Consider the following 19,641-nt stretch of genomic DNA (forward strand, 5'->3'; position numbering starts at 1 on the left):
CCGGGGCTGACGGCTCCTGCCCCATCTCGTCCCTTGCAGGCTGCCGGCTTCGCCTGCCTGGGCCTGCTCTTCATGGTCATGAGCCTCAGTTTCATCATCAGCGACTGGGCGATGGGTGGCGCCAAGAGCGGGGGCAGCCACTAGGGGGCAGCAGGAGGCTGCGCCACCCTCCTGCCCGTGCCCTGGGCGCCAGGACTGACTGAGCCGTACCCCCTACCCCGGCCCTACCCCGGCCAGCGACCCGGCCCTCACCGCCGCCGGGATTCCCCCATGTGGATGGCCCAGCCCTCCACAGCCAATGGCCGGGGCATGGCCGGGCTGAGCGAGCCCCCGGCGTGGTTGGCGCACCACGAGGAGGAGGAGAAGCCGGCTACTGCCTGGGAGTGCAATCTCTTCCTGGCTCCGCCCTGGGCCGACTGGCTGAGCTTGCCTCAGTTTCCCCCCTCTGTGAAACGGGGCTGCTGCTTCCCTACCTCAACAGGGGGCTAGCTGCGAGACGAAGCCCCTCCTGGGCACAGGCCCTGCTCCCTGTGGGGCTGCGTGGCTGGGGGGCAGAAGAAAGGCAGCCGGCAGGGAGATCTAGCTACCTTTTGGAGGATACAGCCCCGTGCAGGCCAGCGCTGGCCTGGAACACCTGCTGGGGGGCGTGTGGGATCCGGCACGAAGCCTCCAGGGGCATGGGCATCGGGTGCTGACTGTGGCCGGGGTGGCTCAGGGACATCCCACACCAAGGCAGATCCGCTCTTCCCCCCCACCCCACCCCCGGGCAGCAGAGGAACATGGGGCTTCGTCTTCCTAACGGAGAGCAGCAGGGTCTCAGCTCGTGGCGTCGCAGGGCCCAGACGCTGAGGTGACGGGCACCAAATAACTCGGCGGGGTAATGTCCATGGGACGCTGCTGCCCTCTGCTGCCAGGGCCGGCAGCGCCATGCTCTCCCAGGCTGCCTGTGTGATGTGGGTGTTTCATCTGCCCTTGGCTGAGCAGATGGGGAGGGTTTGGGGGCGAACCTCCCAGCTGTGCCCCAGGGGATCAGCCAAGGAACAATGGGGCAGCAGCCAAGGAGATGGGAGCGCCCCACACGAGCAGGGTTGGTGGGGGGCGAGCAGGTCGAGGTCGCTGTGCAATGGGAGGACGTGCTGGGGTGCACCAGTGTGTGGGCATAGCAGAGGGCATTGGGGGGAGGAACAGAGCCCCTCCCGCTCTGCCCTCCCCCTTGTCCCCCAGATGTTGGGGTGGGGGAGGGCACGTGTAGGTAACATGGAGGCTGCACATGGACACAGCACAGCTGCCTCTAGGATTCGCACACTGGCCCTTCAGCCCCACGAGTGCAGACCCTGCCCTCCCACGAACTCGGGGCCCGCAGCAGGCCCGGAGAGGGAGAGCTGCCCACGCACCGTGGCCCCGACGGGCGCAGGGGAAAAATGCCCACTGACTTCAGGGCACAGGAGTGGGGCCCGGCGTCGTCGTGGTACATGTGGCTGGGTCCCGTCCCTCCACCTCTGGGGAAGTGGCCTGAGATGCAGAGCTACCCCCTGCGCCGTACCCACCCCGCTGCCCTGTGCTACCGCTGCCCCACTTCCCGCCTGCCCGCCCCCATCAATCCTCACGCCTGTGGGCCCCACGCGGCCAGACCCCTCTGGGTCACGCCGGACACTGGGAGCTCGCCGCTCACTCTGTGTGGGCTGTGCGGGGGTCACCGTGTCAGGGGAAGGGGGCAGGAGTGGTGGGCCGGGACACAAAGGGAGCAGGGTATTGCCCCCAGCACTGTGAGTGCAAACGAAATCAACCAACCCCACCAGGGCATGGGGCTGAAGTAAATAAGAGCCATATTTTTGTAGCGGGGGCGGCGGAAGCTGGAAAGCTGTGTGTAAATACTGTATATAAGAGGAGGGTTTGTGGAGGCGTGCTGTGCTGCTTTCAGGAGCGCTGTATAGTGTATATATTATACGTAGTCAGAGAAGCATGAGGGAGCCGACTACCTGCCGGGGAGATCAGGGCGCTCCCCCGGGCTGTCCACAGGTGTGGTTTTGCTGAGGGTGTTAAAACATCTCCCCCAGGCTGTGATCAGCAGCCCCCTGTGTCTCTCCGTTGGCTGGGGAGGGCCGTGGATCAGGCCCCTGGGGAAAAGTGGGGAAGAATGGAGGGTAGCAAATCCAAAGAGTGGTTTTAGGCTGCTCTATGAGGGCCCCATCCTGCGAGGTACTGATCGCCTGCCAGGAAGGGCTCAGCACTGGCCCTGCTCCCGGGATTGGGCCCACCGGCTTGGTCAGCTGGGGGCTCCGTGGTATTGCAGAGAACTGAAGTGGCCGTGTCCAGCCGGCCTGGAAAGGCAGGTGTGGGGCAGACGGGGGGGCTTTTAACCACAGACGGCTCTCTCAGCGTCTCCCAGTGCAGTGGTGCTCTGTGGGTCATCGGGCTGGGGCGGGCATGCGGGGGGCGGGTTAGCCGGCTGGTGGCAGGATGGGTACAGAGGTCCCTCTCCAGCTCTCTGGCCGTGAGGAGTCTTACCAGGCCGCAGTGCTGGGTAAAGTGGAGTTCATGCTCGATCTGCATTTGGGACCCTCCCACGAGGGTCGGGCAGAGCCTCCATGTTACCTCTGTCCTCCAATGTCCCGTCCCCTGTGATAGTGCATCCCCAGATGATGAAGTGGGGACAGGAACCGCGCATCTGTAACACGGGGTAGGGCGAGCGGGTGGGTTTAAATTATATGTTTAAATTAGATTTATATTTGGAAAGGAAACAAAAAACCCCTTTTTAAATAACAATAAAAAATGCAAAACCTCCGCGGATCTCGTGCATTCCTGAGACTGGGACCTAGTGCGCCGGACCCAGCCTGGGTTGAAGAGGGTGCCTACAGGACTAAATCCGCAAGTGGCTGCAGCGCAAAGTACAGAACTCCTGGCTTTGGTAGAGCAGGTGCAGCCTGGGGCATACAACACCTGCAGATCCATGGCGAACAGCGTCCTGGGAGGAGGTAAGTCGGTTGCTCTTGAGTTGCCAAGTGGCGTGGCGCCTGCCTCTATAGAAGCCAAAGGCAGATGTAAGGAGAGAGTGAGTCCTTTAAACTAAGGGTTTAGATGAGAATCACGTAGGTGTTTCATCTGGGCAGACTGAAAAGGGACACAAGGAAATCGTTATTTGCACAGCACACAAAATAACCCATGGACCACACTGCTACAGGATATCACTGCAGGCCAGGGCAAAGCAGTGTGCTGTTTTTAAAGGCTGAGGCATTTACATGGAAAGAGAAAACACCCAGAGTTATCAAGGAGCGACTCAAACATCTAGAAGCTTTTTAAATCCTCAGGCTTCAGGGCATAAACCAACTAGGCAGGTCAGGAAGAAAAAGATGCATTGCAGGGCTGGGGGGTCAGGGGTCAGGCCTGCTCTGCTGGGGGAGTCCAGGGCACTGGACCCTGGGAGCCTGGGATCCGAGGAAGGGTCGCGACGCCCCTGCTGGGCCATGTCACTAGCCTACAGTGCACTAGTGTGATGTGAGCCCGCCTCACCCTGCATGCTTGGCTGATTCAACCCCCTCCCCAGCGCCCGGGGACGACCATCCTGCCTCCCTGAGATCCAGGGTTGTCAGCCGGGCACTCATTTATAGGGCGGAGCAGACACCATGGCCTGCCCCCCGGCAAGCAGCCGGCCCTGGCGCCAGCGGCCCCCCTGGTGGCATGTGGGAGTGGTGGGAAGCCCTGGGGCCAAGGGGCCCTATGCAGGCTGATGGCATCGGGTGCCCCTGGCACCACGGAGGCAGTGGGGGCAGCGTGAGCTGGCGGAGCGTCTGGCTCCACGTCCCAGGCTGCGGTCACAGGCCCCGGGATTCCCCCAGCTGGCCAGGGGATGGCCCCATCACCCTGCCCGGCCCAAGGACTGAGCCCAGGGGTTATTGGCTGCAGGGGTGCTGAGAGGGGGGCGGGCAGCCAGGCAGTACTTTGGGGGCAATGTCAAAGCCTTGGGGTGGGAGTTCTCGAGGGGGAGGGGAGCCAGAGGGCGGCAGCTGGGCAGGACTGGGCTCTGCAATACACCAAGGAAAGGGCAACCGCCCCCCCAGTTCGGCTGCAGCGGGGAGTGGGAAGAAGAGCACGAGGGGGCTGCAGGCAGCACCCGAAGCTCAGAGGCCCCCGCCCTGGGCTGGATCTGGGGCAGCAGGGCAGGAGGTGCTGCCCCAGGGGCGCTGGGCTGTGACCTTTTTGCAGGAACTTTTGGGAACCTCCCTCCCCCCCCCCCGCCAAGATTTGTAGCTAGAGCCCTCCCCGTGTGCCCTGCTCCTGCTGGCGGGGGTGGATTTAGTGTGAGCCGCTGCCAGCCAGCACCCGCCCTCACCCCCCCGGCTTTGTGCTGCCCCAGGTGCCATGAGCAACACTGGCATCTGATGTGTGCCCCATTTGCAGGAGTCACTGCAAAGGGAGGGGGGTCACTGCAGGGGGAGGGGTTGCACTGCACTGATAGAGGGGGTCACTGCAAAGGGAGGGGTAACTGCAGATTGCAGGGGGTAACTGCAGGGTGGTGGGGGTCTCACTGCACCCATAGCAGCAGGTGATGGGTGGTCACTGCACCGACAGCAGGGGGCCATGAGGGGTCACTGCAGGGGGTGGGGGTCCTGGGGGGGGGGTCGCTGCAGGGGAGGGGTCACACTGCACTGGGCAGGCAGTGACAGCGTGGACTGACCCCAAGGTGAGGAAGAATATCCCCCCTTGCTGTAGGGAGCTGCTGACAGGGGTCACATTGCACCGATAGTGGGGGGTCACAGCAGAGGGAAGGGGGGTCGCTGCATTGATAGCAGGGGGCCATCAGGGGTCAGTGCAGAGGGTGGGGGGTCGCACTGCACTGATAGTGGGGGTCACTGCAGGGGAAGGGGGTCACTGCAGGGGGAGGGGTTGCACTGCACTGCTAGCAGGGGGTCACTGCAAAGGGAGGGGTAACTGCACCGATTGCAGGGGGTAACTGCAGGGTGATGGGGGTCACACTGCACCCATAGCAGCAAGTGATGGGCGGTCACTGCACCGACAGCAGGGGGCCATGAGGGGTCACTGCAGGGGGTGGGAGTCCTGGGGGGGTCGCTGCAGGGGAGGGGTCACACTGAACTGGGCAGGCAGTGACAGCGTGGACCGTCCCCGAGGTGAGGAAGAATATCCCTCCTCGCTGTAGGGAGTCGCTGACAGGGAGAGCAGAAGGGGGTGGGGGGGCAGCGGGCTCTAACCCACGCCCAGCCCTGCAGAGGTTGCTGGGAGTGGGCGGAGCCTGGGGCCTATATAAGTCAGACCAGCTGGTCCCAGGGCCCCAGGGGAGAAGCAGCACTGGAGGCAGAGTTGTCAAGGGGGTGTGAGAGGAAGCAGCCCCTGGCTGGGAACCAGGGTGCACTGGAGAGGAAGGTACTGAATGGGGGGTGGTTGGGCCTGGGCCTGGGCCTCGGCCTCCACATAAAGACTCTGTGCTGAGTCTGGAGAACGTGAGGGGCAAGAGACTGGAGCAAACAGGGGTATGCAACAAGACTAGAAACATGAGGCAGCTTTGATCAGAACGGCCACAATCTCTGGTGTTCACCCCCCCCCCTTTCTGGGGTGGCCAGCTCATCCTGGCCCCCCAGGCGACCACCTGGGGACATGTGGGGCAAGCAGTGGGGCATTCCAATGGGGTGTGAGCCAGGAGACAAGCCCCAAAGACTGGGGGGATGCTGGGTCCCAATCTAGCGAAGCCCCATCTGTGCCAGGATAGAGGGGGCGGGAGACAGGGAGCTGAGATGGGCAAAGAAACGGAGTGACTGGCTGCTCTGGGGTTTGAAACCGGCTTGGGAGGAGAGTGCCATCCCCAAGAGACCCCTGGCTGCGCGTTCTCTGCCAGTGGTTTGCGAGCCATTGGGGAAAGGTGGGCTGTGCAGGCGTGGGTCAGGGAGCTGGTGCAATCCTGGGCTCAGGTCATCCAGACACCGAAGGGAAGGGCACCCACCACACAGAGACGCCAGCAGTGACCTCGGCACCGCGACCCTGCATGGGGCAGGGTTGGCCGGCAGGATGGAAAGAAACTGCTGGGAGCATGGGGCATAAAGAGCTCAGATCAGCCCCTGTGCGGAGTGGGGGCTACAGTGGAGCCATCTGCGCAAAGACAATGCCCCGGGCCTGGCAGTGGGAGGTGTCTGTCTCTGAGTCCCCTGTTGCCAGCGGAGGCTCTGGTGCATATTGTGACATGAGTGAGTAGCCGGTGGATAATTGTGCCAGGGACAATTTGGCGGAAGCAGGTCCAGGCAGTGAGATCCCTCCGGGCAGGACCCTGCTGAGACATGAGCACGTCCAGGTGGCTGGGCGAGCGCTGGTTCTATACCGTGGTCCACACATAACAGTTCCTGGCCCTGCTGTGGAAGCACCAATACATGGGGCTGGGGAGGTTGCAGATCCAGGGTTAACTCTCTCTCACTCAATTCCCTGCCGTTGCCAGGCCTGGGGCAAGCGGGTCCCACCTCTCTGTCTGCGGCACATCCTGGGCTAGTCTGCTGTGGGCTGGGGTACTTCGTGCTCATTCTGGGGGGTGGGTTTAGTATGCACATGCTGGTGGCCTGTGAGAGACAGGAGATCAGATCGGGCGATCTGGTGCACCCCTCAGACCTTCAGCTCTGACTCTGCCCCTTTAAGTCCCCTGTTGATGGCAGGGCCCTGCAGCCCTCGCCTTCCAGACAAGGGGTCTGGATTGCAGTGGCCCTGCAATTTGCTGACTCTCCCAGCAGGTTGGCCCTCAGTGGAGCTGATCAACCCTTTTCAGTCTGTTACTCAATTCACCACGAAATGCAGCCTCTGTGCATTCAGGTGGAAGGCGGCGAATCCTTTTGTCCCAATAAAAAAGCCAGGAAAGTTTTTGAACACGTGGCAATGCCGTGGCGATTTCATCCGAATGACGGTTTGTTCGCATGTGTTTCAGATTGTTCAATTTGGCCACCAAGCCACCAAAAAAAAAACGAGTCCCTCAGTTCTCAACCCCAGTCCACACCTGCGGCTTGCTCTCCCCCAGGGGCTATGTGGGGTTAACTAGTGACTGCACCACTTTCCCAGCGCACAGCAGTTTATTTAGGACATGAGCATTATAGAGAGAACCCACCATCAAACAGCGAACAATCAGCCAGTCTCCATGTGTTCTAAGCTGACCAGGCATCTCCCATCTTCCCCCATGGAGACCTGTGTGGGTTGCGTCCTTCCAACCCTCCCCGTGGGGCTTGCCCTCCTGGTTACAATCTGGTGCCTGCTTTTGGATGGAACGGAGGGATGGCTTGGCTCAGGCTGGCTGTCCCTACCACAAGCTCTTTCTTTGACCCCCTCAAACTTGGTCTGACTCAGGCTGTGATTTTTTGCTTCTTACTCCTCCGTGGGTGGTACTTCTCTGGAGATGTTGCTCTGTCCTGGTGTCTGTTCCCAGCCTATTGGAGGTTTTGGGGCAGCTGGGGGGGTTAAGGACCAGCGGAGGAAGTGGTTGCAGTGATCCTGTCCCCCCACAATTCAGTGGCACTGCTATGGCCCTAAAGAGAGGGGGGACAAGCCACGGCCGCGGGGCATGAGGTCAGACAGGTCTCCTGGCAGTGTCTCTGGGCTGCGGGGGAAGCGGTGATGATCAGGGTGGGGGACCTGGGGCGCTGGACCTTCCTCCTGTCTGCTCTCCAGTACCGTAGGGGTGGAGTCGAGGGGGGCTGATGAATCATCACTGAGGCGGCCTGAGCCGACAGGTGCAGGCTGGAGGAAGAGATCCCGAGGAAGCCTGTGAGGGACTGACATACTCCACAGCGAGAATGTCGTCTCCCCCGGGCATTGCTTCAAAGCACGGCCCGGGCCCCGTTCCGGAGTGTATCACCAATGTAACTGCTGCTGCTTTCAGTCCTCATTAAATCCCTGGCAGTGGGGCCTGCCGACCGGCCTCTCCGCCTCATTACCGAACCTGCAGGCAGGATGCCAACAGAGAGCCCGAATGCAGCCAGGACGCGGAAGCCCTGAGCCCCAGTTCGATCTGCACCCAGCCCCACTGGGGGAATCCACCTCCCCGAGAGGCAGTAGCTGGGCCAGTGGAGGACTTCTGCTGTCCTAGCACGGTCTACACTGGGGGTTAAGTTGGCTGAACAGCGTGACTCTGGGTGTGGGTATTTCACACCCTGAGCGATGGAGCTGGGTGGATTTTTAAGGCAGACCAGGCCTGGGGCTAACTTCCCTGGCTGCGCCCCTAGGTGTCGCCCTGTGCTGTCACCGGCAGAGAGCAGATGCCGAAGGCACTGGCAGCTATGCTACAGCCTGCAGGGAATATCCCACTCAGGGAGACTCTGCCCCAGGTACAGCAGTGGGGGCTGGAGCCCAGCAATGGGTCTCTGAGGGGAGGGGGCCCTCGGGTGCAGGAATGACATTCCCACCCTACCCTGTCTCCCTCTGACATCAAGGGCCGGGCGGGCTGATCACTTCTCCTCTCCCCGTGGGAACCTGTCCTCGCCAGCATGAACAATGACCTTAGATTTATGGTACTGGTTTTAATGTGTCACTTATTCCCTCTGTCAGGGCCCTGCTGGCCCTTTCAGCCCAGTTGCTGACAGGATTCAGCCATGCTTAGCTTACCCTGACCCGGAGTATAGTCTGACACACAGCTGAGCAGTTCTGCTTCCATCCCGTAGAGAGCAATGCTTTGGGCAGACACACACGCTGGCGCCTTATCGTTTTGCCTCTGATCTGATCACCACTTCCCTTCTGACCTGTCTCACTCAAGGCACCGGCCTGAGAATAGAATCTGTGTTGTCCTAAAACTCATCCTCTCCTGCTACCGCTTCCCCAGCTGAGATGCTGCAGGATGGGTGAAGCGAAAGCTGTGGGAGCAGCGGAAGACCCACCCGAACAGCCTGAGGACAAAAAGCGAGGCACTGTGGAAGGACACCTTCACCAAGTGCTCTCCCACATGTGGGCCAACCTGGATCTCCCTCGTGCAGGGTTGAGGGGAGCCGGGCTCTTCTGAGGAATTCCCCACAGATCCTGCCTGCGGGCTGGGCAAGGGGGAAAGAATCCACGTGATCATAGCAGAGAGCTCTTCCTTTTCACCAGAGAGAAGCATTGCTTACAGACCAGTGTCACGCTGGCTGGAGTGTGCCAACCTCAGGGTCGACTGTTAAGCGGGGCACAACCCCCAAATTGGCCGCGTGTCCTACAGTTAGATTTCACCAACCATGTAACTGATGTGAGCTCCTCAAACACCAGAAAAGCTTCCCCACGGAATCGCAGCTCGTCCGCTTGGGCACGCCGGTCCATCTTGCCCTGCTGGTGAGCCTGCCTTTGTGATAGATGGTCCCTTACACCAAGCATCCCAACAATGTGCTCCCAAAGGACCAGTCACTTAGCCCAGGTCAATTGCACTTGAGATCCTATCCCAAGGATAACGCTGGCAGCTGGTCCTATTACAAACGGACTAAAGGCTCGTTGGCTGAGGGCTTGTCTAGGCTGCAGGTCATGTCGGTGTAATTTATGTCGCTCAGGGGCGTGAAGAAGCCGCCCCCTGAGCGATGTCAGTTACACCTACACTGAAGCGCCGGTGTGGACAGCGCTGGCGGTGGGAGAGCTTGTTCCGTCAGCTTGGATCTCCTTCACCAGCTGCACCACTGCCGCACTTCCAGAACCCAGGCCAAGCACTGTGGGGCTCCCTCGCTTAGGTTGGGAAGTCTTTGCTCTTCAGAGTTCAAGCAGCATCCAGATAAAGAAATCCTCGGCTGAGCGGTTTTAATCCCTTCACCCCAGAGTTCCTGGCTGTCGAGGCATGAGTTGGTAAGAAACCACTGACGGGCTTTACTCTTGGATGCGAACGATGGCTTTCCCTGATGGGCAGCGCCTGACACCTTCTGCTGGAAGCCAGTCTTTCTACAAGCCAGTGTCTCTTTCCTGTTTGCTTGCAGGAGGACAGACAGAAGGTTGCCATGCGAACACTTAATGCAGCCTTTATAACATGGGGTGCAGATGTCCTAGGCGAGATCAATGCAGGCAGCAACTTACAAGCCTTTCACAGAGACTAAACACAGTCTTTTAAACCTAATACCTGTTTTATCAACCAGGGCAAGGCAGAAGTTGGGGTGACAGCTCCCTCCATGCCCATCTCCCAGCCTCAGTTTCCCCCCCACCACTTTGTATCACTCTCCTCCCACCGGGTGTGACTTTGTCCCCTCAGCTTCAGGTGAGGATCCTTTTCCCTGTGCACAGCAGGGGCCATGGGGAGTGCAAGAGAGGACACCCTGCTCTTTATTCTGCTGCCTGATCGCAGGGACAATCTCATCCTGCTCAGCTCCTGGCGCATACTCAGGGTGGATAGAGCCTTTGGGGTACATCTCTAGCACATCTCAACAGAGCCTGGGTGAGCTGCAACGTTTCAAAGGCTTCTACCTTGGCCAAACGTGGGCCAACTTTACTGGGGACAACAAAAGCACATCCCTGACCTACAAGCCACCCTCTGCGAACTAGCAAATCCTTTGCCCCAGAGCTGGGGGTGCTGGAGCTGTGCAAAGAAAAGGGCAGCAGAATTTTTTCAACCCGGGCACAACCATTCATTTTTCCTGCATCTTATTCTTGGAAATGGCTAACCCATTTTGGCTGGAATTTTCCAGAAAAGCTCCGGCTGAGGCAGATGCTGGCCATGTCAAACGTCAACTCGCACCATTAAAATCTGGCCAGGTTATTGTAACCCTCCTGCCAGGTGGCATTTGGCAGAAGCAAGTTCCTCTCTCTGTCACAAAACACAACTGACTCGAGTCCCCACCCAGGAATCTGGGGAAACTAAAGACCACCCCTGAGTGCATCGGAGAGGCAAATACTTCCCCACTCGCTAGCACTGAATCTGCATATAATAAAAGAAAACCTTTTATTAAAAGGAAGAGGGAGCTCAGTGGCAATTGGGGAGAACTCTGCGATGGTGACTTAAAAGCATGCAGATCATAAGTAAACACCGGCCCCATAGGATCTTGGGCGGGGCCTTTGCCTCAGTTTCCCCACCTTGGGGTGTGAAAGTCTGAGGGACCAATGTCCCTTTAACACATCTTTCGCTCTGTTACATCCCACTCACAGCTGGTGGTCCGAGGCCTCAGAATTCAGGGGCGTTCATGTGGGTTCATCTCCCGCCCCGATGGGGCAAAGAGACAGGGATCTCGCGATGCCTCTGCTGCTACCACTGCTGCCTCTGTGTTCTGCATTTCCACTCTCCTTGGTCCAGCTTGTTGTGATTTCCCAGGCGTTGGGAAACAGTCACTACTGCTGCAACCTCTGTGCTGTCTTTCACTGCAACCCCGTCCCTACGTCAGGATCTCCGAGAGGGTCCCCCTCGCAGGCCTCAGGGAATAGAGGGTCATGAGAACCTGCCTTGAAGGTTGTTAACTCTGCACTTTGGAGACGTGTTGTATCTTTCCTGCTTAGTGTTTTAGTGTACCCAAAAATTTGTTAAACGTTACTTACTGATCAACATAAATGAAACAATTTAAAGGAAATTCAGACTGAAAACAAAGCACACATTTTTAACGGAGAGGGGGATTAACCACTGCAACAATTTTCCAGGGTTGTGGCAAATTTTCCACCACCGGCAATTTTTAAATCGGGATTGGCTGGTTTTCTAAAAGATGTGCTCTTGTTCTAAACATTTGTTATTCTGAGGACATTCTCGGCCTGTGCTATCACAGTGCCTCTCTCTGGCTTTATGATCTCTGAGTCAACAAAGCCAAATGTTCTCCTGCTGCTTCATCTCTTTGACTTGCAGCGTCCGCACAACCTTAACTGTGCTCCCTTCCATTATTGTGTCATTGAAATATGCTCTCGGATGTGCACGGCTGATTTTAATAGTAACTTTTTTTAGTACACATGTAGTAAAGATTCTTTTTGAAAAACAAAACCCCATAGGCCCATGAGTGCTTGTAGAAGAACCTTGATATATTTTCAAGTTTTCTCAGCATGATTTATTAGTGCAGGAGGACCCTATTTTACGCAGAGGACTGGAACTATTAACCTCTGATTATTTGTATTGCAGTAGCACCTAGGAGCCCCAGTCATGGTCCCATAGCCCTAGGTGCTGACCAAACACAAGACAAAACACATTGTCCCTGTTCCCAAAAGCTTACAGTCTAAGCTATTTTTCTGTGCTGAAATGCATGGATTCCACAGAGGTTTTTGGTAGGTTTATTCAGTCCATAAATCTTTGTATTTTAAAATATAGAATCTCAGTTCTGTAGCAAGTAACTTTCTTGGTTTATGACTAATGCAGTGAGTGAGATCTTCATGCATTCTTTGGCCTCTTTGTCAGCATCAAGATGCAGTAAAAGCCCTGGCCCAGCAGCAGGAGAGAGCAAACCCTTAGTCCACTTCCCCAGGGGCTGCAAATTTTGTGCTGCACCTCTCCGAGGCATAGCACAGAATCTCAGACCATGTATGTCACTGTTAGTCTCTCCTAGGAATAGCATGTAGGGCATTAGCCTCTTTTTAGTTTTTATCCGTGCACATATTATGGCAAACGTTAGGGGGAAGTGCAAGTGCTGTGAGTGGGTGGGGGCTGATCATGAATGGGGAAAGACTGGCAGGCAGCTGGGAATTGGTTTATTTATTCTTTTGGAACTCATGTTGAGGTGTAACCGAAACAGAGGCTTAACTAAGTTTTTTGTGTGTGAAATTCCTAGGTTTTTTTTAAAGAAAATTGATGACAATAAATAAGATCCCAAATTCAGCAAAGCACTTAAATGTACACTTATTGGGGAGCTCCTGCTAGAAGATGCTGCGGGTTTGATTCGGCCCTTCGATTTGTTGGTTTCTGCTGGAGTACAAGTCTAATACCTCCAGCTGCAGAAAGGTTGGTTGGGGGAACATAGGTGCCATGGTGCAAGGTGCCTACAACTCCTCTGGGCCAGTTTGCGTGTGAGGTTAAGGAATGCCAATTCTGATTCCATCATGCTCTTGCTGATGGAAAGCTAACAACTCTTTTCTCTCTGGGGGAGGGTGAATGCCTCTGCTAGGGTGACCAGATAGCAAGTGTGAAAAATAGGGACACTTTTTTTGGCGGGCGGAGAATTGCATATATAAGACACAACCTCTAATATGGGACATCTGGTCACCCTAGTCTCTGCTGGGTTTCACTCCCCTGCTTGCTGCTCTGCGTTGCATCAAGGCCCGGTAAATTGAATACAACTGGGAAGGGGTCAAGGGGATAAAAGGGAAAGGAGAAGGGAAAAGAGGAAGTGAAAGATGATGCAGAGAAGAACTGGACTGTGCACACCTCCACAGCTAGCCTGTCCTGATCTGATTAATGGCACCTGCTCAGAGAGAGGCGTTTTACTCACTGACACGGTGGAGCAATTGTTCCACAGCGTTTCAGACAGCAGCGTTTCTGAATGGGGTGTGGCTGCTAAGTAATGGCCTGTAGGTGCAGGAATGAATCAGAAGGAGCTGGAGGGCTGGAATCTAGTAGCCCAAGGCCCTGGCTGCGAGCCAGGGGCAGGGCCTGCTGGCTTCAAACTAGAGCCGAGTGAGTAACTCGTAGGGATTACGTTCACTTGCACATTTGCTTCTCTTTGTGGGTTTGCAGCTTGTGCAATCGGCTCACGGCTTCCCTTGCACCGATTCGTTAGTCTTCACTGAATGGCTCCGGGCCACGTCCACCAAGTTATGGGGCACACAGTGAGTTTAGGTGGAAATTTCCCCCTGTGCAGGGGGATGGGGTGTTGGCAGAGGCAGGTCCTGTGCCAGAACCCCCACCTGGGGCAGGTGGGTTGTGGGCGTGGCAGAGAGGGGGCGTGGCACAGGTGGGGATGTGGCAGAGCAGCTCCATCAAACCTGATATCCACTTGTACAAGGTCCGGGGGTGGCCAGCTGGGAACCAGGGAGCTGCAACCAACGCTTGTCAACTACCCTCGCTACTGCATCCCGGCAGAGCTCAGACACAGTGGGGGATGGAGCGCTCCATGTTTAGCACTTGTCTGAAGCCCCTTCACTGTGAGCATTCAAAGCTCAGCTTGGTTCTGGCAGCCCTGTCGGTTCCGTGGGGTTGGTTTGTTCCCTGACTGGACGTCCAGCTGTGCATGAAGGCAAAAATAGTCGGCGCCATTAAGAAAAGCCCCTTATTGAGGGGGGGGAATCGGACTCGGGGCATTGCTATCCTGAACCAACCCTATCTATTTTTAATTCCTGTAAATATGCTCAGCCAAAACCTGGGAGATACAGCACCCATTGAACCAGTGTTTTCCATCTATCCATGGTACTTATCTGTCCCGATCACTGTAGTGTCTCAGTGCCTCTCAGTCTTTAAAGTATTTGCCTTCCCACCACCGTGGGGGCAGGGCCATGGTGTTAGCCCCTCTGGACAGATAATAGCTAACACCCAGCTTTTACATAGCGCTCTGCGTCAGGAGATCTCACAGGAGCTGTGAAAGGAGGACAATATCATTATTCCCAGTTTGCAAATGGGGAAACTGAGGCACGAGGAGACTAAGGTTGTGTCTACACTGCAGACATACCCAAGCTAGCACACTCAGGCAGTGGAGTTCTGGTAGCACTGCCATCAGGCCCAGAACCCTGGATCGTTACCAAGATGGCTACCTGAGAGTGTGTCCACACTGCAACTAAAAACCCACAGCTGGCCTGTGACAGCTGTCTCAGGCTAAGGTGCTGTTCAAGCAGGCTGTCGCCCAACCACTGGGACCCTCCCAGCATCTTAGAGCCTGGGTTGCAGTCCAAGTGTTTGCACTGTTCTTTAGCCATAGCCCCAGTCAGCTGGCATGAGCAAGCAGTGCATTTTTAATTGCAGTGGAGACCTCCCCTATGTGACTTGCCTGAGGTCACCTGGTACGTCTGAAGATCAGGGAACCAAACCCAGATCTCCCAAGTCCATGCCCTAACCACTGGGCCATTCTGCCTTTTACCAGGGGGCACTTTGTGCGTGCACTGTGCGAGCGTTTTCCTTGACAGCTTCTCATTCCCAGGGCTTTACCCTCTTCTGCTGCTGGCTTGTGTGGTCCTTTGCTTATTGCAACGTGCTTGCACTAGGCCGTTTGGAAAAGGGATGACAAAAAGAAAGAGAGGGGAAAAAAAAAAAAAAAAGAAAGCAAGTAGCTGAAGACCAAAATATTTAGAGTTGGTGATACCATCTGGGATTGTTCTGGGGATGAAGTCAGCACTGTCCTTCCCGCTAATACCCGCTTGGCCTCATAAGGCTAAAATGTAGTTTTGCGGCCACAATTGGTATTTTTTACAGCTGCAGTGCATAAACAAGTCTTTAGTTTATTGGGAGCTTGACAAGAGCCATGTTCCCCGTCAAGGCGCTCCTGGTAGCAGGACGGGCTGTCATTGTAGCAGACCACATGCCAAATGCAGCTCTTTTTCCAACGAAATGCAGGAAGCACAGGTCCCAGGCCAAACCTTAAGGCTTGATTGAGATCCAAGGTAAGGCATGGGGCTAAGAGACTTCCCCGTGGTCTGTGGTACGAATGGACAACTGGAAATGTCCCAGTTCACTGCTCCAAAACTTCTACCCGACACGGTAGAGAAGAATTAAAATAGTTTCCAGTGTCATTCATCATGCAACGGTTTAAATCACAAGCCTAGCCTAATGCAGAGAGTTGCACTGGCACAGATTCATAGCTGGGCTCTCAGCGCGGTGGTTTGGGGAAGTATTGTTTAACGTACCACTGGCATGAAGTTATTGGGTACGGTGAGGCAAGGATAGGATCAAGCATTCCATTCCCTTTTAAAATTCTAATAATCCCTAGCTGATATCTAGCACTCTTCATCAGTAGATCGCAAAGCACTTTGTGAAGGTCAGTGTCATTATCCCTGTTTTCCAGGTGGAAAAACAGAGGCGCAGAGACTTGCCCAGGGTCACTCAGCCCACCAGCAACAGAGCTGGGAGTAGAACTCAGATATCGTGAGCCCTAGTCTGGGCTCGCTCCACTAGGCAACACTACCTCAGAGAAATAACCCCAGGACAAATCCGACAGTCTTTATTCGGACAGAATTTCCGTGGCCTTCAGTGGGATCATGGGCCATCCCTCTGAACAAACCACCAGCAATCCTTTTGTGTGTGGGGTTTATTTCTGCTATAACCACCATAAAATAAACGAGCAAAGCCTGTGGCCAAATTCCCTTCCTAGAGCTCAGCGCATCCACCAGGCCAAACAAGGTAAACAGCATCAGCAAAATGTTAGCGACAGAGCAGCATTGTATCTGCATTGCTCCCCGGCCTGCCCTCTCTTCCCTCTGCTGACCCCCTAAGGTGGCTTTTTCGAAGCCATCTTTGTACTGCCTGGATGCTAAGGTGGCTGGAGGTTGCAACAACCCACAGTGTAAATTAGAGCAGCCCCAGGGGTTCCCTATAGGGTGTGTGTCCGCCTAGAACCTCCATAGTGGCATGGTGCTTTGGAGAATCGCCTTCCCATCTGACAAGCCTCCTGCTTCCATCAGTGGCATGACTGCAGTAGGCTATGTCATGGCTGGGAGAGAGCTGTGCTGGAAGAGGACTAAAGGTTCCCAGATGTGGGGTAGAATCCTGCCACGTGCAGCCCTGCTCACGTTAGGGCCGAGGTAGGGTTTGGCTCATGTCCATTAATATTGTTTCACTGAGAGGTACTGGTGAGGCATGAATCTCCAACCTCTCTGAGACTGGGTGTGTGAGTGCCCCCTTACCGGGCAGGGTGAGTGAATTGCAAGCCTCCCAACTGTCCCCAGACAAAAGGGGGTCGTGAACCCCCCCATTTGGATTGAATGGGTGCTTTTGCTGAGTTTTGTGTATATGTGTGTGTGAGGGAGAGTGAAGATGACAGAAAATGGGAAAAGACAAATGACACAGACAGTCTGAAGGAGCAGTTGCAAGCCAGGTGTCTGACCCTGGAGGAAACACAGGGAGAGGTTTTTGGATCAGGGGTGCAGGCTGAACAGTGTTCTTTCCTGGAGAAGCTGTTTCTTGCAATTTGATTCTTTCTGTGTCCACAGACACAGGGCTTTGTATATTCTTTGTAAATAAATATTTCTTTGTTGCAATTTTGGTTATCACCCATTTCTACTCCCAGCAGGAACAGCCTCTGGGTCCAAACTTTGTCTAGCCACCTGGGTCAAAAAGGGGCAACGCTATTTAATAAAACGTAAGTCCTCAAACAGAGAGAGGTATTTGTTTGTTTCATGTTCCCTGTAATTAGAGGAGGGCAAATAACTCAGAAATATTTCCATGGCTCATCTCTCAAAACAAAACCAGAATTTGCTTCCCCTGTGGTTGTGTACATTTGAGTTCAGATTTTAGCACCTGGATTTCCTGGCAGAATATTTGCAAATGTTGAACTCAGGAACACTTGCTTCTAAAAGCAATGCTCATCCAAATAGGGAAATACGGACACAATGCCACGTGATTGAAACAACTACTCAAAACTAACCAGCCCATTTTGCATATTGACTTGTTACAATGGATCAATCCATAGGCCAAGAATTATTTGCAGGAGTTATCTGCTGAACAACAAAAGGAATTAGACAGAACAGCGAGCAAGCTACTCCCAAACGATTCACAAACAGATAGACCATGAGGCAAAAATCGAGGTGTTCTTATGATGGTCAATTAATCATGGGCTCTCAACCGGAGGTCATGAACAGGTGTTGAGGGCTTACATCCCCTCTGCCCTTCTCCTCTTACTAAATGGGAGTGCATTCCTTGCTAGCAGGAGAGGGAGCGGGTATGGGGTCCCAGTCTGGAAAAGGGAGTCCGGATTTGGAAAAGGTTGAGAAGGAAACTGACTCATTACAAATAATTTGCCCTGCACAGCTGGGGTAACAGAATACAAAAGGGATCACATGAAAAAATAAACAAAGCATGTACAAAACTTCTCTCCAGAGCCTCAGCTGGATGGCTCATGTGGGTAAACAAAGTCAGCTTTGGTCACAAACAAAGTCAGCTTTGGTCAACAAATGGGAGATTGTGTACACACTGCAATCAACCCCCCAGGGACTCAACTGCCCTGTTTTTTTTTTTTTTTCAACAAAATAAAACAACCTCCAGGAGAGGTGTAGGGCTTATGTAGGTCGGCTTAGTTAGGGCAACAGTGTCAATGTAGAGTGTGGGACTGTTATTCTTGTCAATTTTACCAGCGGTGAAATTGACAAGAAAGCTCCCCTTCCCCCCCCCCCTTCCAGCTGAGCATCTGGACCCCATCTCTGGGCTGGGAGTGGGGTGAGAAGCCTGGACTGCTGGAAGCCCAGGTGGCTAGTTCCTGCTCTCAGTGGCTGCCTTGTCAATTTCAGGCTGAGCTATTAAATTGACAAGGATGTGGGTTCTGGTGGAGAGCAGGGAACAGGGAGGAGAGAAGCCCCAGGTGGCTTCCCCTGGTGGAACTGGGGGGTAGGAAGGACTGCTTGCAGGGAACCCGGCAGCCTGTGTGGCTCTCAGCTCCCCAGACTACCCCTCTTAAGTCAGTGGAAATGCTCCTGGTGTGGTGGCTGTAAGTCAACCTATGTTAGGTCAACTTATTTTTCAAGTGTAGACAAGGCCTAAGTCATGATTTTTAAGGTGTCAAAAGTTTTCCTGCAACAAGAAAGTTGACATTAAATGATTTGTGATAAATTAACTACAGTGCACTCAATCTGAAAGATGAGCATTTTAACAACTTCTCCAAACATTTGCATCTGAGTGCTCAGATTTGCACTGGGGTTTGCAAAACAGATATTTAGGCCTCATCGTTATCTGTTTTAACTATTCCCAAATGGTTACGTGATACAACCTCTATAGTGTGGATGGTATAAAAATGTTTATACCAGTATAGACTATTCCTGGAGGGGAAGAGGAATAAACTATTCCAGTATAAGGCACATTTATACCAGACTAGGGGTTGTGTTGGTATAACTATTTCAGCTGAAAAAATAAAAAATCAAAGCTGCTGCAGGCTTTCTCAGGAGTCATGAGATCCCACTAGCTCTTCCACTGGTCCAGCACAGAACCAGCCCCCCAAGAACCTCCCTCCATCACAGCATATAAGCATCCCCCCAAATCCATCCCAGCTAAGAGCCTCCCTGTCCTGACAGCTTCCATCATAACCCAACACTCCACACAGCCACCTCCTCCATACACAGCCAGCCCCGCTCACGCCCATAACCTGAGAGCTGCCCCCTTCCTCGCCTCCTGGCCTACCTCCTCTCTCAGTATAGAGTCACTCATGTTCTTCCAACTCTTGTGATGTTATTGTCAGTCTCACAATTTTATTGTTTTTGTTTTCTTAAAGTCCCAGCTCCTGGAGTCAGGGGAGGGCGTGAGAACTTTTAAGAAAAATGGAAGTTTCTGGTTCGAGTGGTTGTGGAGAAAAGTGTGACCTAAACAGTCAACATCCTGAAGGAAGCTAAAAAGGACCATAAATGTGTTGGTTTTTTAAAAAATTCCAGGATTTGAAATGCATGAGATTGGCAAAACTGTAAATGCAACACCTCACCCCACCCCCATCCATTGTGCCCCTCCCCCCATACAGAGCCACCCCACCCCCAACCATTGCATCCTTCCCCTTCAGAGCCACCCCCACCCATCGCACCCCTCCCCCATACAGCGCCACCCCACCCATCGCACCCCTCCCCCCATACAGAGGCACCCCACCCCCACCCATCGCACCCACAGAACCACCCCACACAACCCCGCCCCCCCGAGGCCCCGCC

The 19,641-nt window shown here is 54.7% G+C and overlaps 1 protein-coding gene and 1 long non-coding RNA gene across 4 annotated transcripts in view; both read left to right on the forward strand.

The window, feature by feature from the left end:
• Nucleotides 1-2,784, forward strand: part of SLC38A3 (solute carrier family 38 member 3) — a 71,901-nt gene extending 69,117 nt beyond the window's left edge. For all 3 annotated transcript variants that reach the window (XM_067561213.1, XM_067561212.1, XM_067561214.1), the window contains one exon: nt 40-2,784. In XM_067561213.1, coding sequence (XP_067417314.1) covers nt 40-144 — 105 coding nt within the window. In that variant the 3' untranslated portion in view covers nt 145-2,784. The remainder of the gene's footprint in view (nt 1-39) is intronic.
• Nucleotides 2,785-5,297: 2,513 nt separating this feature from the next.
• LOC137161713 (uncharacterized) lies at nt 5,298-19,460 on the forward strand. Its single transcript, XR_010922159.1, has 3 exons — nt 5,298-5,379; nt 17,031-17,102; nt 19,221-19,460. It is a non-coding gene; the product is annotated as an uncharacterized lncRNA (long non-coding RNA).
• Nucleotides 19,461-19,641: the final 181 nt, after the last annotated feature.

This window comes from Emydura macquarii, unplaced genomic scaffold (assembly GCF_026122565.2).
Source record: "Emydura macquarii macquarii isolate MOO-44397 ecotype Brisbane River unplaced genomic scaffold, CSIRO-AGI_Emac_v2 contig_2369, whole genome shotgun sequence".
Classification (NCBI taxonomy): domain Eukaryota; kingdom Metazoa; phylum Chordata; order Testudines; family Chelidae; genus Emydura; species Emydura macquarii.